Genomic DNA, 16,667 nt, shown 5'->3' with positions numbered 1-16,667 from the left:
AACTTGCTTTAAATTTCTTTCCTAGGAAAGCTTGTGGTTAGCACAGGGATGAGTAGGAGTGAGATTATTGCTTACATTCTTTCAGCATTTATGTAAGTTGAAGTGCAAGTTGCATCTGCACATCTCTTGTGAAAGGCTGGTTGGGGTTTAAAGGGTTGCAGCATGTTTTAATGTGGTCAATTTCACACGTCATGATAGGTTCGGAATGTAGTACACGCAAAAAATGACTTGTGCATACCCAGAGAAAATTATCTTGCCTGTCACAACTTTGGCTGTCAGGTAGTAATGCACAATCCATCTTGCAACTCCTCTACCCCGCAATGACTAATATTTTCCGACTAAATTTCCAAATTCTGCTGAAGCATTTGGGGTTTCCTAATTTTAATGATTTTAATGCCATTTTATATCCTCACCATAGAGTCCCAAAGTATATTAGATTGTCTACTTTTCTTTATATGCTTTTTTAAAACTAAGACTAGAAAAACAAACATTTGAATCAATTATGAAATAACTATTATATTTATATTTAGTTATAAAGTTTTGTTTAAAAATACTAATGAGTGCAAGCAACATGAGTTTTAAATAAGTAATCTACTATAAAATAACTTATTTCTGACATCATGCTAATTAAGCAAATTCAGGAAAATTTAAGTAACTGAAGTGTGCATGTAAAAGTCAAGATACAGGGAAGGAATTTTTGTAATCGGCAAGTTTGCATGTAAGTCTTAATTAAATACACCAATAAAATGTATTTTAAGAACATTGCTGCAAGTTTCTGCAAGCCAGTCGTATTGATGTCTTGATATATCCTCTCTTCTTTTAGGGGGATTTTTGGCTCCTGTTTGCACACTAAAGATTAAGAAAAAAAATGGTTTAGTGTTACCCAGTTTAGGAATAAAATCTTCTGATAAGCAGGTATTCAGTATTCAGCTCTTTCGGAAGGGGGGACTCTTGAAGGAACTGAGATGGAACGCAACAGGATTGGTGGATGGCCTATGATGGTGTGGCCCCACACCAAGCCCTTATGTCTTTATATACTGTAAACAGATGACCAGACAGTCCTGAGTGTGCATTGCTACCCACTGCCTCTGCCTCTCCGGTTGCCTCCCTCTCATCACCTCTGCAAGCTGCTGCCACTGCATTTTGTGCTGCTCCTCTGAAGACTAACTTGAAAAAGGCACTGTAACGTGTTTTGCTTAGCTTTAAAAAAAACATCAGTGTTTTTTCGGGTGTTAAACGATGTCTCTTCAGATGCTAATCCTTACAGTAATGTGCATGTGGGTTCTGGCTTGGAACTTCCAAGCGGAGGCAACCTACTATCACCGCCAGACAGTCCACCACGAACACTCTGCTAACATGGAAAACCTCCTGCCCGAAAACCTCCTGCCCGAAAACCTCCTGCCTGAAGTCTTGCCTGAGGTCTCCCAACCTGTCAACAGCCGCACTTTCTATGGGATCATGTTCGATGCTGGGAGCACAGGCACCCGTATCCACATCTACAAGTTTATTCAGAAAGACCCTGGTGAGTGCTTTCTCTTTCTTTCTGTCTATCTCATTCACTCTCTGCCTCAGGAGCCAATAGGGCGTTACACTCAGCGGTCTCCCAGAGAGTCTGTTTGCTGTTGGGTCATTCGCTCAGTGGTGTAAACACAAGCATGTGCCGTCAGCATGGGGAGAGAGCAAGCTGAGTTGTAGTTAGTGTGACTGAAATCCCTAAAAACAGACCTCCAATGGACTCGAGAAGGGAATTTGTTTTTGTATTTACTCTGTCTAAACATCAGCGATTGTAAAGTAATGGAGTGATTGAGGCAACAAAGCTAATTTAAAAGCAGACCTAAATGCAACAGAATTCTATTATTTCACATGTTCATCTTGTTTGACATTTGAATGCATCCACTGTTTCTCTTTTTAGTTGAGCTGCCAGTTCTGGACAATGAGATGTATCATGCAGTGAAGCCTGGTCTGTCTGCCTATAAAGATAAGCCTGAAGAGGTATGTATCATGTCTATCATTTTCTCATTTAGGGATTGGGGGAATTAGGAGGTTTGTCCACAGTCCACATTACAGTCTGCAATGTGATGTAGACCGTATAATTACATGAACTGATTCTGCTGATGCTATCACTACGTCTGATCTTTACTTTCTTGATCTACATTTTACAAACCTGATGTGAACAGCATATGTGGACAAACATATCAACCCTTTAATCAACTGAATATGTTAATGCCGTTATATACTTAATTCACTGTTGAAATATCCATATCAGCCGAGTTTGGTCACGGATATGCTAAGAGTGTTCCAGTGGCGACCATGCTCATCTGTTAATGCCTGTTATCCCATTCAGGGTGGGAACACGATCAGAGCGCTGCTGAAGGTGGCTAAGAAGACGGTGCCAGAGCATGAGTGGAAGCAGACCCCGGTGGTCCTGAAAGCCACAGCCGGGCTCCGCCTCCTACCCGAGGAGAAGGCTAATGCTCTGCTGGATGAGGTATGCACGTTTTCTCTACCCTCAGACAGTTTGGCACAGGGATGACCCGTCCCGCCAAGGATAGGGTCGAGAAACCGCTAAGTGCTTACAAGTGTCCTTGAAAGAACGGGGAAAACTCTTCTGACTTTTTGGTGGCCATCACTGTGCAAAATGTAGTGGAATATTTCAATTGAAATATTAAATTGAATTATTAAATTAATGCAGCTACTCTAGCTATGCTTGTGGTTTTTGAATTCCATCATTCTCAGACAAATGAATGATTCCTGACTCTAGATATAAGAGATATAATGGTATTTTAGCTTCATGTTTTGTTCTTATTGTCTTTATTCAGGATGTTCTTTGTTAATATGCACTCTCACCATAAATTGTCTATGTAGGTTCGGGAAGTCTTTGACGAGTCCCCCTTCTTTGTACCAAACAACAGTGTCTCCATAATGAATGGAACAAATGAAGGTATGCCATTATGTTGGTATGTTATCAACATCTCTCAAATTTTATTTTACGCTACTGTGGTATTTTGGTTATGTTGGTAAAGAGTGAAACTCATGCAATCATTTAATTGCAGACATTGTTTAGATTAGCAAAACACTGCAGTATTGTCAAACCAGGTGGTTAGTACAGTGGGGCAAAAAAGTATTTAGTCAGCCACCAATTGTGCAAGTTCTCCCACTTAAAAAGATGAGAGAGGCCTGTAATTTTCATCATAGGTACACTTCAACTATTATGACAGACAAAATGAGGGGAAAAAATCCAGAAAATCACATTGTAGGATTTTTAATGAATTTATTTGCAAATTATGGTGGAAAATAAGTATTTCGTCACCTACAAACCAGCAAGATTTCTGGCTCTCACAGACCTGTAACTTCTTCTTTAAGAGGCTCCTCTGTCCTCCACTCGTTACCTGTATTAATGGCACCTGTTTGAACTTGTTATCAGTATAAAAGACACCTGTCCACAACCTCAAACAGTCACACTCCAAACTCCACTATGGCCAAGACCAAAGAGCTGTCAAAGGACACCAGAAAAAAAATTGTAGACCTGCACCAGGCTGGGAAGACTGAATCTGCAATAGGTAAGCAGCTTGGTTTGAAGAAATCAACAGTGGGAGAAATTATTAGGAAATGGAAGACATACAAGACCACTGATAATCTCTCGATCTGGGGCTCCACGCAAGATCTCACCCCGTGGGGTCAAAATGATCACAAGAACGGTGAGCAAAAATCTCAGAACCACACGGGGGGACCTAGTGAATGACCTGCAGAGAGCTGGGACCAAAGTAACAAAGCCTACCATCAGTAACACACTACGCCGCCAGAGACTCAAATCCTGCAGTGCCAGACGTGTCTCCTGCTTAAGCCAGTACATGTCCTGGTCCGTCTGAAGTTTGCTAGAGAGCATTTGGATGATCCAGAAGAAGATTGGGAGAATGTCATATGGTCAGATGAAATCAAAATAGAACTTTTTGGTAAAAACTCAACTCGTCGTGTTTGGAGAACAAAGAATGCTGAGTTGCATCCAAAGAACACCATACCTACTGTGAAGCATGGGGGTGGAAACATCATGTTTTGGGGCTGTTTTTCTGCAAAGGGACCAGGACGACTGATCAGTGTAAAGGAAAGAATGAATGGGGCCATGTATCGTGAGATTTTGAGTGAAAACCTCCTTCCATCAACAAGGGCATTGAAGATGAAACGTGACTGGGTCTTTCAGCATGACAATGATCCCAAACACACCGCCCGGGCAACGAAAGAGTGGCTTCGTAAGAAGCATTTCAAGGTCCTGGAGTGGCCTAGCCAGTCTCCAGATCTCAACCCCATGGAAAATCTTTGGAGGGAGTTGAAAGTCTGTGTTGCCCAGCAACAGCCCCAAAACATCACTGCTCGAGAGGAGATCTGCATGGAGGAATGGGCCAAAATACCAGCAACAGTGTGTGAAAACCCTGTGAAGACTTACAGAAAACGTTTGACCTCTGTCATTGCCAACAAAGGGTATATAACAAAGTATTGAGATAAACTTTTGTTATTGACCAAATACTATTTTCCACAATAATTTGCAAATAAATTCATAAAAAATCCTACAATGTGATTTTCTTCTCCCACTTTTTAAGTGGGAGAAGTTGCACAATTGGTGGCTGACTAAATACTTTATTGCCCCACTGTATATACCAACTCTTTCCTCATAATAGCTCTATTGCTACCTCATAGAGCAACTAAATAACCTTGTCTGAGTTCCCTTCCCACGCCCAATATTAAGTGATCCTCCACATCACTCATTAAGACACACGCACTAACTCCTGTTTCATCAGATGTGCAATTCATTAGACTCACTTTATGAGAACCATAACATGAGATCTGAGACAGTAGTAATTACCTGGGTTGGTCTATCCATGTCAGACAAATATTACTAATGTAGCACAGCTGCTAATTTATATTTTTAAAAACTCCAATCTCTGGACAGTTCAGTCTGTCCTCTATGCATGTGTTCAAATGGCAATATATATGATAACTTCCATCTACAAGACTACAAAGGCAACAATTGCACATGATTCTGTTCAAGGGAATGTTTACACTCTCTCCATCTACTCTCTCTCGTAGGAGTCCTGGCCTGGGTAACGGTGAACTTTTTGACAGGTAAGGCATTGCTCATGTTTTGCTAAGGTGGTGTTAATGGTCAGGGGGGTCATTTCTGAGGTTTACACTGTACACAGTTGCCGGGCAGTGAAAGACTCCTGTCTTTGTCTGACTGTCTTGTATTGAGTCATGTTGGCCACCATCTGGTCACGATCTGATGTAAAATTCCCTCAATTTTCACGCAGTGTTTGTGTAATAAGAGGAGATTTCTTTTCAAACCTATCCTATGGCCCAAACCATAGCCTTTTTCTTCCTCTCGGTGGCCACAGACCTACAGTGCATTCAGAAAGTATTCAGATCCCCTCCCTTTTTCCACATTTTGTTATGTTACAACCTTATTCTAAAATGGTTTAAATACATATTTTTCCCCATCAATCTACACAATACCCCACAATGATAAAGCAAAAAATTACAATTAATAATTAATTTTACAAATGTATTGAAAATAAAAAACAGAAGTACCTTATTTACATAGGTACTCAGACCCTTTGCTATGTTACTCAAAATTGAGCTCAGTTGCTTCCTGTTTCCATTGATCATCCTTGAGATGTTTCTACAACTTGATTGGAGTCCACCTGTGTGAAATTCAATTCATTGGACATGATTTGGAAAAGCACACACCTGTCTGGTCCCACAGTTGACAGTGAATGTCAGGGCAAAAACAAAGCCATGAGGTCAAAGGAATTGTCTGCAGAGCTCTGAATCAGGGTTGTGTTGAGGCACAGATCTGGGGCAGGGTACCAAACAATGTCTGCAGCATTTAAGGTCCCCAAGAAAACAGTGGCCTCAATCATTTTTAAATGGTAGAAGTTTGGAACTACCAGGACTCTTCCTAGAGCTAGTCGCCAGACCAAATCGAGCAATCGGGGGAGAAGGGCCTTGTTCACGGAGGTGACCAAAAACCTGATGGTCACTCTGACAGAGCTCCAGAGTTCCTCTGTGGAGATTGGATAACTTTCCAGAAGGACAACCATCTCTGCAGCACTCCACCAATCAGGCCTTTATAGTAGAGTGGCCAGACAGAAGCCACTCCTCAGTAAAAGGCACATGACAGCCTGCTTTGAAGTTTGCCAAAAGGCGCCTAAAGGACTCTCAGACCATGAGAAACAAGATTATCTGGTCTGATGAAACCAAGATTGAACTCTTTGGCCTGAATGCCAAATGTCACATCTAGAGGAAACCTGGCCCCATCCCTACGGTGAAGCATGTTGGTGGCAGCATCTTGCAGTTTGGATGTTTTTCAGCTGCAGTGACTAGGAGACTAGTCAGGATCAAGAGAAAGATGAAGGGAGCAAAGTACAGAGAGATCCTTGATGAAAACCTGCTCTCAGACTGGGGGCGAAGGTTCACCTTCCAATAGGGCAACCACCCTAAGCACACAGCCAAGACAACACAGGAGTGGTTTCGGGACAAGTCTCTGAATGTCCTTGAGTGGCCCAGCCAGAGCCCAGACTTGAACCTGATCGAACATCTCTGGAGAGACCTGAAAATAGCTGTGCAGTGATGCTCCACATCCAACCTGACAGAGCTTGAGAGCATCTGCAGAGAAGAATGAGTGAAAATCCCCAAATACAGGTGTGCCAAGCTTGTAGCGTCATACTCAAGAAGACTGCTACTCTAATTTCCGCAATGTATACAAGGCCCTCCCCCGCTCTCCTTTCAGCAAATCTGACCACGACTCCATTTTGCTTTCCCCTTCCTATAGGCAGAAACTGAAACAGGATGTACCCATGATAAGGACTCTTCACGCTGATTCAGGGAGTGAGTTTATAAGGAAGTGCATAGGAGATGTTGTACCCACTGACTATTAAAACCTACCCTAACCAGAAACTGTGGATAGATGGCGGCATTCATGCAAAACTGAAAGCGCGGACCACCGCATATAAATATGGAAAGGTGACTGGGAATATGGCCAAATACAAACAGTGTAGTTATTCCCTCCACAAGGCAGTCAAACAAGCGAAATGTCAATACAGGGACAAAGTGGAGTCACAATTCAATGGCTCAGACATGAGACGTATGTGGCAGGGTCTACAGACAATCAGACGACAAAAAGAAAATCAGCCACATCACGGACACTGACGTCTTGCTTCCAGACAAACGTAACACCTTCTTTGCCCACTTTGAGGATAATACAGTGCTACCGACGTGGCCCGCTACCAAGGACTGTGGGCTCACCATCTCCGTGGCCTGACGTGAGTAAGCCATTTAAAAGTGTTAACCCTCGCAAGGCTGCCAGCCCAGACGGCATCCCTAGTCGCGTCCTCAGAGCATGCTCAGACCAGCTGGCTGGTGTGTTTACGGACGTATTCAATCTCCCCCTATCCCAGTCTGCTGTCCCCACATGCTTCAAGATGGCCAGCATTTTTCCTGTACCCAAGAAGGCAAATGTAACTGAACTGAATGACTATCGCCCCGTAGCACTCACTTCTGTCATCATGAAGTGCTTTGAGACTAGTCAAGGATCATATCACCTCCACCTTACCTGTCACCCCACTTCAATTTGTGTACCGCCCCAATAGGTCGCCATCACACTGCCCTATCCTATCTGGACAAGAGGAATACCTATGTAAGCATGCTGTTCATTGCCTACAGTTCAGCATTCAACACCATAGTACCCTCCAAGCTCATCATTAAGCTTGAGGCCCTCGGTCTCAACCCTGCCCTATGCAATTAGGTCCTAGACTTCCTGACGGGCCGCCCCCAGGTGAAGGTAGGAAACAAAACCTCCACTTTGCTGAATCTCAGCACTGGTGCCCCACAAGGGTGCATGCTCAGCCCCCTCTTGTACACCCTGTTCACCCATGATTGCTTGGCCGTGCACGCCTCCAACTCAATCATCAAGTTTGCAGACGACCTATCAGTAGTAGGCTTGATTAAAAACAATGATGAGACGGCCTATAGGGAGGAGGTGAGGGCACTCGGGAGTGTGGTGTCAGGAAAACAACCTCTCATGCAACGTCAACAGAACAAAGGAGATGATCGTGGACTTCAGGAAAACACAGAGGGAGCACCCCCCTATCCACATCGATGGGACAGCAGTGAAGTTTTAAGTTCCTCGGCGTACACATCACGGACAAACTGAAATGGTCCACCCACACAGACAGTGTGGTGAAGTGCAACAGCACCTCTTCAACCTCAGGAGGCTGAAGAAATTTGGCTTGTCACCTAAAACCCTCACAAACTTTTACAGATGCACAACTCAGAGCATCCTGTCGGGCTGTATCACTGCCTGGTACGGCAACGGCACCGCCCACAACCACAGGGCTCTCCAGAGGGTGGTACGGTCTGTACAACGCATCACCAGTGGCAAACTACCTGCCCTCCAGGACACCTACATCACCCGATGTCACAGCAAGGCCAAAAAGATCATCAAGGACAACAACTACTTGAGCCACTGCCTGTTCACCCCGCTACCATCCAGAAGGCGAGGTCAGTACAGGTGCATCAAAGCTGGGACTGAGAGACTAAAATATAGCAGACTGTTAAACAGTCATCACTAACACAGAGATGCTGCTGCCTAAATACAGACTTGAAATCATTAGCCACTTTAATAAATGCATCACTCGTCACTTTAATAATGCCACTTTAATAATGTTTACATATCTTGCATTACTCATCTCATATGTATATACTGTATTTTATACCATCTATTGCAACTTGCCTATGCCACTCTGTCATTGCTCATCCATATATTTATATGTATATATTCTTATTCCATTCCTTTACTTAGATTTGTGTGTATTAGGTAGTTGTTGTGGAATTGTTAGATTACTTATTAGATATTGCTGCACTGTTGGAACTAGAAGCACAAGTATTTCGGTACACTCACAATAACATCTGCTAACCATGTGTATGTGACTAATAACATTTGATTTGAAGACTCAAGGCTGTAATCGCTGCATAAAAAGGTGCTTCAACAAAGTACTGAGTAAAAGGTCTGAATACTTATGTAAATGTGATATTTCAGTTTTTTATTTTTAATACATTCGCATTGTCAATATGGGGTATTGTGTGTAGATTGATGTAGAATTTGTTTTATATTATCCATTTTGGAATAAGGTTGTAACGTAACAAAATGTGGAAAAGGTGAAGGGGTCTGAATACTTTCTGAAGGCCCTGAATACAGTGGGGCAAAAAAGTATTTAGTCAGCCACCAATTGTGCAAGTTCTCCCACTTAAAAAGATGAGAGAGGCCTGTAATTTTCATTTAATTGGAGGACAAAGAATGCTGAGTTGCATCCAAAGAACACCATACCTACTGTGAAGCATGGGGGTGGAAACATCATGCTTTGGGGCTGTTTTTCTGCAAAGGGACCAGGACGACTGATCCGTGTAACGGAAAGAATGAATGGGGCCATGTATCGTGAGATTTTGAGTGAAAACCTCCTTCCTTCAGAAAGGGCATTGAAGATGAAACGTGGCTGGGTCTTTCAGCATGACAATGATCCCAAACACACTGCCCAGGCAATGAAGGAGTGGCTTTGTAAGAAGCATTTCAAGGTCCTGGAGTGGCCTAGCCCGTCTCCAGATCTCAACCCCATGGAAAATCTTTGGAGGGAGTTGAAAGTCCGTGTTGCCCAGCAACAGCCCCAAAACATCACTGCTCTAGAAGAGATCTGCATGGAGGAATGGGCCAAAATATCAGCAACAGTGTGTGAAAACCCTGTGAAGACTTACAGAAAACGTTTGACCTCTGTCATTGTCAACAAAGGGTATATAACAAAGTATTGAGATAAACTTTTGTTATTGACCAAATACTATTTTCCACCATAATTTGCAAATAAATTCATAAAAAATCCTACAATGTGATTTTCTGGATTTTTTTCTCTCATTTTGTCTGTCATAGTTGAAATGTACCTATGATGAAAATTACAGGCCTCTCATCTTTTTAAGTGGGAGAACTTGCACAATTGGTGGCTGGCTAAATACTTTTTTGCCCCACTGTATCTGTTAGAATGCCAGTCTTTGTCTCAGGCGGGTGGTTGGAATATGAATGAATGCTAAATGCAGTATGTGGTCAATGTACAGTACATGTATGTTCTACTTTCTGTTTATAATGTTGATGATGGATAGCATCCTGTCTATAGTTTTCTATTTCCAATTATGTGTGTTTGACTTTCCATCTGTTTGCTTTAGGTCACTTGTATGCCAAGACCAGGAAGACAGTGGGTATCCTGGACTTGGGTGGAGGATCTACCCAGATCACTTTCCTTCCAAAATCAAAGGTAAATGTTCAACTGAACTCCACTGTTAGTGACGTTTTGCAAAGATTGAGGGAACTATTGCTATTTAATTACATATTACTGAACACCTCTCTCTGTTCCCATAGAAAACAGTGTTCACCGCCCCAGCCAGTTACATTGCCAACATCAACATGTTCAATAACACTCTACAGCTCTACACTCACAGGTTTGTAATCAACCATTGGTACAGCAGGTACTTTATATGTCATGGCATACAATGCAAAACAGTATACTCACATTACTTTGGCATGGTCATGAATGTATTCTGAATTTCTGTCCTCATTCAGCTACCTTGGAAATGGACTTGTAGCTGCTCGATTGGCAACTCTTGGGGCTTTGGGAGCTGATGGTAATTTAAAATGGGCATATTTACTTAGATATGCAAGCTTATCTGCAGTCATTCATCTGTTCATGACAGATGAATAGATTTGTATAATGCTGCAAGACACACTTAAGATTTCTATAAATGAGACACTATTTAAATGTCATCCTCGGGGGGACAATGGACAATCCTATAACCAATCTGGTTTATTCTTTCAGGTCTGGAGTGGAAAGTTTTCACAAGCTCCTGTCTACCCAAGAAGTTCAGAGAGGACTGGACTTTTGGTGGAATCACTTACAAAGTTAGCGGAATTCCTGATGGTAAGCGCAAAATAAAACATACAATTTTGATAACATCATTTAAAAAAATAATCCTCTAATCTAGAAATCAATTATCCTGTCTCCGATAGCTCAATGTAAGAGTTTAGTTGAGTAAGAGTTGGGAACATTTTTCCACTGGAGCCAGCTGCACTGTGGTGCAAAATGCATGTTTTGTCATTCTTTCTCTCTGCACTCAGACTTTCAACAGTTATAATACAGCAAACCTTGTATTTAAATGAGAGGAAAATTGTCAGTTTACTCCGCAAATAATGCAACACTCCCATACCACAGTCATGTAGCCAAAAGATACTGGGTTAGTCCCAGAGATGTTATTTCTCTGTGTAACGAAAGGCTTGATGTTGACCGCTCACAATTATGTGGTAAAAATAGATCACCCAACAGGCCTATGCTAAGTGCTACTCTTGTCAGCACTTGGTTTCCCTGGTTGTAACCAACCAATCCCAGGATGCTGTGAGTGTACTTTTAGGGTTTTTCGAGTGTCGTGCTCTTGAGAGCCCATAGCCTCAACCCCATTTTTACACCATAAAGAGGCTCCAGGGTCTCCCAGTGCATTCCACCACAAGAATGCAGCAAACTAAGTTATTTCACTCTCATTTGAAAATAAATATTTTATTGTTGGTGCTGATTTTGAATTATTCTTGATAACAACTGAATTGGGTGTTTTGTTGTCATAAAGCTGACATAATGCTGTAATGTAAATATGATACCTACCTTGAAGATTGAGTACAGCTTGTGTTAGATACTAAGGATGTGATCTCTCTCCAGGCTATGCAGGGTACAAGCTGTGTTACTATGAGGTGATGAGGGTGGTGAAAGGCATCGTGCACCAGCCATTCGAGATAAAGGGCAGCAGCATCTTCTACGCCTTCTCCTACTACTTCGACAGAGCTGTGGAGTCAGGCCTCATTGGTGAGGAGACACACAGAGCAGGACAGCTACAAAATCCCCTTTCAGTCTGCATCCAGTAAAACCTCAATGATATGAAGTGTTTAAATAAAAATAATGGTTTAATTGTTTTCTACTCAAATACATTTACTGCATTTTTCATGATTATGCTTGGAAAACTGAAATGACAACTGTTGTAGCAGATCACTAGAAGTAATCTAGTCTTGTTTTTGTTTTCCAGATGGCAGTCGGGGTGGTATGGTAGAAGTCAGGGACTTCAAGAAGAGAGCCAAAGAAGGTGAGAGAGTCCTAGGCTTTTCTCTTAGACACATGTTGACTATATTGATACACAGTGTACAATCAAGAAATGTTAGTGTTTATTTTAGACTCCAACAATCTCACAAGGCTTCACAAAATATCAGTTCCTTACCCCACAAAGTTTGCCTGCAAAAATACACACTGTTTGAACTCACACAAATATTCAACCTTGTTTGTGGCCAAACTTCTTCTTGACACAGCTAACCTAACATTGGCACAATTTTCTGCCATTTCCAATATAACCAAGGACCATTAGATGAAATGTCTGATTCTTAACTGTTCTTGGAGCATACACAAATACATTAATATTCTATATACACTTGGACATTTACCTAAGACATTTACACATAATTGACTAATGTGATGTGAAAAGTGTCCTGACGCGTTAGATGAACATATAGCCTTGGTTAATCAATTAGATAATGTTGCAAAATAAATACCCATGTTGTGCTAGATTTACAGCTAGCAGGAGTGAGTTGGTGTGTTATGTAAAGTCTATTTGCATTGTGAGAACACTTTCACATGGTCTCGATGAACACGTCTGGCATTGGGCAGGTTGGCAGGCAGTTGACCTGGGCAGCTCTGAGCTCTGTCTCTTGTACCTGACAGCCACACAACACCCAACCCGACCCGGGGGCTGAGACTGAGAGAGACACGCTGTGTACAGCTAGTCTGTTTGGCTCGGCCTCCCACCCCCAGATTCACCAACATGTGTTGACCCTTGACTCTTCTCACACCCTCTTGCTCAGTCAGCTAAACAAACTAAATAAACAAAACAAGATGACCAGCTTTCTATAATGTGGCATACGGGTTAGAGGTTGTGTGCTGCTTGACCCCACTTTGAACATGACACAAGATATCTCTAAATACACCCACCTGTGCTCTCTGCTTTCTGCCAGTGGTATGTGAGTTGTTAATGTAGTGCCGTCTTGTTTTTGTTTAAGTGTGCAACAAGATGACCAAGTACCGTCCCATCAGCCCCTTCCTCTGCATGGATATGACATATATCACATGCCTGTTGAAGGAGGGCTTTGGCTTCAAGGACAACACAGTGCTGCAGGTGAGACAGTCAGGAACAGGTCACTGGGCACACAGGGAGGGGACAGGCACCAAGAGGTTAATAGGTCAACTTAACATGATGGTTTATTTTGTATGTTTTTTTTCTTGTTCTGATCCACAGCTCGCCAAGAAGGTGAACAATGTTGAGACAAGTTGGGCCTTGGGAGCCACATTCGATCACTTCAACAACCTCAACATCCACTAAGGGCAGCTATTCTACCTGCCTGCAGGCACTGAGATGGACAGCCTGTTAATGGGGGCACCCCCCCCCGACCATCCCTCCCACCTGCTCAGCAGCACTGCCAAGCTTTTCCAGCCAACCCCTCCCCTCCGTCCCCAGCACCCTCCTGCAAATAATCCAAGAACTGTTGACAAAGAAATCACTATATTTTTTATAATGAAGGACAGCTATTTCTACTGTATGTTTCATCCATAATTAGTGAGTTGACTTTATTTTTGTAAAGCAAGCGTTTATACAGTATATGCGCTTCCTTCGGGGTGTCTGACCTGAAATGCAGTCTTTTTTGACTACCTTTGAGCATGTAGAGTTGTTAGAAGCACTGCAACTAGTCAGGTATTTAGAGAACTTTGGTGCTTACTGTGGTCCTGGAGTGCACTGTAATGTACAGTGGAATATTTGGAGAGAAAATAAGTTGCAGGAATGCAACCTTCAGTCATAGCTCTGAATGCAACTCATTCTATCTGGAAATATATTTCCAGTACATCATACTGTAGGACAGGTGAACAAGATATTTTCCCTCACAAGAGTTAAGCAATATATCATTGAAGTTAAGTAAACAGAAACGTTTCCCCTCATACTTTGCACATAACACTTTAACTGCCTATGCTGTAGCTGAGAACTGTTGCTTGGATGTTGTCTACAGAGTTGTACATATTCATCAATGTTAAAGGAGGTGACCAATTTGCCACAACTCAGGGGGCAAGTAAAGCACAGAGGGTGAGATGGTAGTGTTCTCACTGAGTATGTCTTGCATTTGATATATGAATACATACGTTATGACGTTGATGCCTATGTTTTGAAAGTGCAGCCTTAGTAGATGTGGCCTTGTGTAGAATGGCCAGTTGAATTGAATCAGAAAAGTGAGTGCTTTGTGTTTCTGACTGTTGGTAAAGTCTGTGTTATTTGTGTTGTCTACAGTGCAGCACTAAATGGTCATTGTTCGATCAACCGTGGCAAGACTACATGACCCTCTCCAAATTACAATGTAGCTTTGGCTTGTGGCTGTATTCAGCAACCAGTCAATTCAATATCCCTCTCGTACTATATCATCCATAGACTGATACATACAGCCTAAGAAGCATGTCAGGTATATCAAAGACCTTAAACCCATAAATCTTTCAGTTGTGCGGATATAGCTCTAGGTGCAAGGCACATACATGCTTATTAATACTGGTTGGAATTTTCTTGTGAACTGTACAAATATTTAAATCTCAGATCCTGATTATTTTGAATGCTGGTGCAATTTGTACAAAATGAACTTCGCTGTATAATTGCTCTAATGCAATGCATTAGCCTATTCAACAATAGCCGCTATATGTTCAGTAGCAAATATGTACAATAACTACTGCTGTATATAATACTACAAAGTAAACCTGTATAAGTAAAATACTTACCAGACTGTAACTGCTTTGACTTTGCAAAAGATAACTTTATCTCTGCTGCATAATGTTCAAAGTTAATGTGAACTGCTGGATAACTGATCATGTAAATCACATTTTATGAAAACCTGGTGCAAGTAAAACATACATTATACAAGTATGTTTGAATAAAATATTAAAAAAGTGTACTTGTTGTACAGGTGCAGTGCCTTAAGAAAGTATTCATACCTTGAATTATTCCATGTTACAGCCTGAATAAAAATTTATAATAATAATCACACCTATCTACACACGAAAGGCTGAAACATGAAGACTTATTTTTTAGAAATGTTAGCAAATTGATTGAAAATGAAATACAGAAATATCTAATTTACATAAGTATTTACACCCCTTTGCTATGCGCTCCAAATTGGAGTCAGATGCATCCAATTTCCATTGATCATCTTTGAGATGTCGCTACAACTTGATTGGGTTCTTGGTCACCTGTCTGTGTATTTTCTTTCTAAGGCACTACCCAGACTCTGCCTAGAGCTGGCGTTCAGACCAAACTGATCAACCAGACAAGAAAGATCTTGGTCAGGTAGGTGACCAAGAACCCAATGAACACTGACCAAACTACAGAGTTCCTTAGCTGAGATGGGAGAACCTGCCAGAAGGACAATATCTACAGCACTTCACCAATCTGGGCTTTAAGGGAGAGAGCCAGACGGAAGACACTCTTGAAAAAAAGAGCACATGACAGCATGCCTGAAGTTTGCAAAAAGGCACATGAAAGACAGATAAGGCAAAAGAATCTGTGGTCTGATGAGATAAAAATGTTACTATTTGGAATGGATGCAAAGCGCTATGTCTGGAGAAAACCAGGCAGTTCATCCCCCGACAAACACCTTTCCTACCGTGAAACATGGTGGTGGCAGCATCATGCTATAGGGATGCTTTTCAGTGGCAGGGACTGGGAGAGTCCTTGATGAGAACCTGTGCAAACAACAGACTGGGGGTGAAGACTTACATTCCAACAGGACAATGACCCCAAGCATACAGCCAACGCAACACTGGAATGGCTTCTGAACAAGAATGTGAAAGTCCTTGAGTGGCCCAGCCAAAGCTCAGACTTGAATCCCATTGAAAATCTGTGGAAAGACTTGAAGATTGCTGTTCACCGCCGCTCCCCATCTAACTTAACAGAACTTGAGAAAATCAGCCAGAAAGAATGGGAGAAAAATCCCCAAATCCAGAATTGCAAAGTTGATACAGACATACCCAAGACGACTCAAAGATGTAATCACCGCCAAAGGTGTTTCTATAAAGTATTGACTCAAGGGGGGTGAATACTTTAGTAAATTCTATATTTATTTAAAACATTTTAAATACATGTTTTCTGAAACAAATTTTCTGTCATAAAAATTCCAACAGATTGTGAAACTGTGATACAGAATGATGCTTGGAAGTTTCCAAAATCATCAACACACAACGAAAGACATGCATGTATAGCGATTTTCATGTAATAACAGAGCATAATATATAACTTTATTAATTTACACTTTACATTCCATTCACAAAGTCACAGTGGCATATCATCTTTGGAGTCCCGTCAAACTGCCACTTCAGGACCAGTGTACGTGTCACTCGCTTGCAAACGCCATGATCTGCTCCTGGAGAGACAAAGAACGAGATCAACAGATCAACTCACAAATCTAAAACATCCATTTCCATCCATCCATACTTATCCATCTGTGTATAGCACTAGCAAGTGTTACT

The 16,667-nt window shown here is 41.8% G+C and overlaps 1 protein-coding gene across 1 annotated transcript; it reads left to right on the top strand.

Moving 5' to 3' along the window:
• The first annotated feature begins 1,075 nt into the window (after positions 1 to 1,075).
• LOC135508197 (ectonucleoside triphosphate diphosphohydrolase 5-like) lies at positions 1,076 to 15,122 on the top strand. Its single transcript, XM_064928230.1, has 13 exons — positions 1,076 to 1,522; positions 1,913 to 1,992; positions 2,345 to 2,488; positions 2,866 to 2,941; positions 5,083 to 5,118; positions 10,258 to 10,346; positions 10,451 to 10,530; positions 10,652 to 10,713; positions 10,905 to 11,006; positions 11,793 to 11,936; positions 12,154 to 12,210; positions 13,175 to 13,290; positions 13,411 to 15,122. Exons 1-13 carry the CDS (start codon positions 1,240 to 1,242, stop codon positions 13,492 to 13,494), a joined length of 1,353 nt encoding a protein of 450 aa, XP_064784302.1. The 5' UTR covers positions 1,076 to 1,239; the 3' UTR covers positions 13,495 to 15,122.
• Positions 15,123 to 16,667: the final 1,545 nt, after the last annotated feature.

Source organism: Oncorhynchus masou, chromosome 21, assembly GCF_036934945.1.
Source record: "Oncorhynchus masou masou isolate Uvic2021 chromosome 21, UVic_Omas_1.1, whole genome shotgun sequence".
NCBI lineage: Eukaryota > Metazoa > Chordata > Actinopteri > Salmoniformes > Salmonidae > Oncorhynchus > Oncorhynchus masou.
Note: the sequence above shows the minus strand (reverse complement) of the source record. Positions and strands in the feature narration are given on the sequence as shown.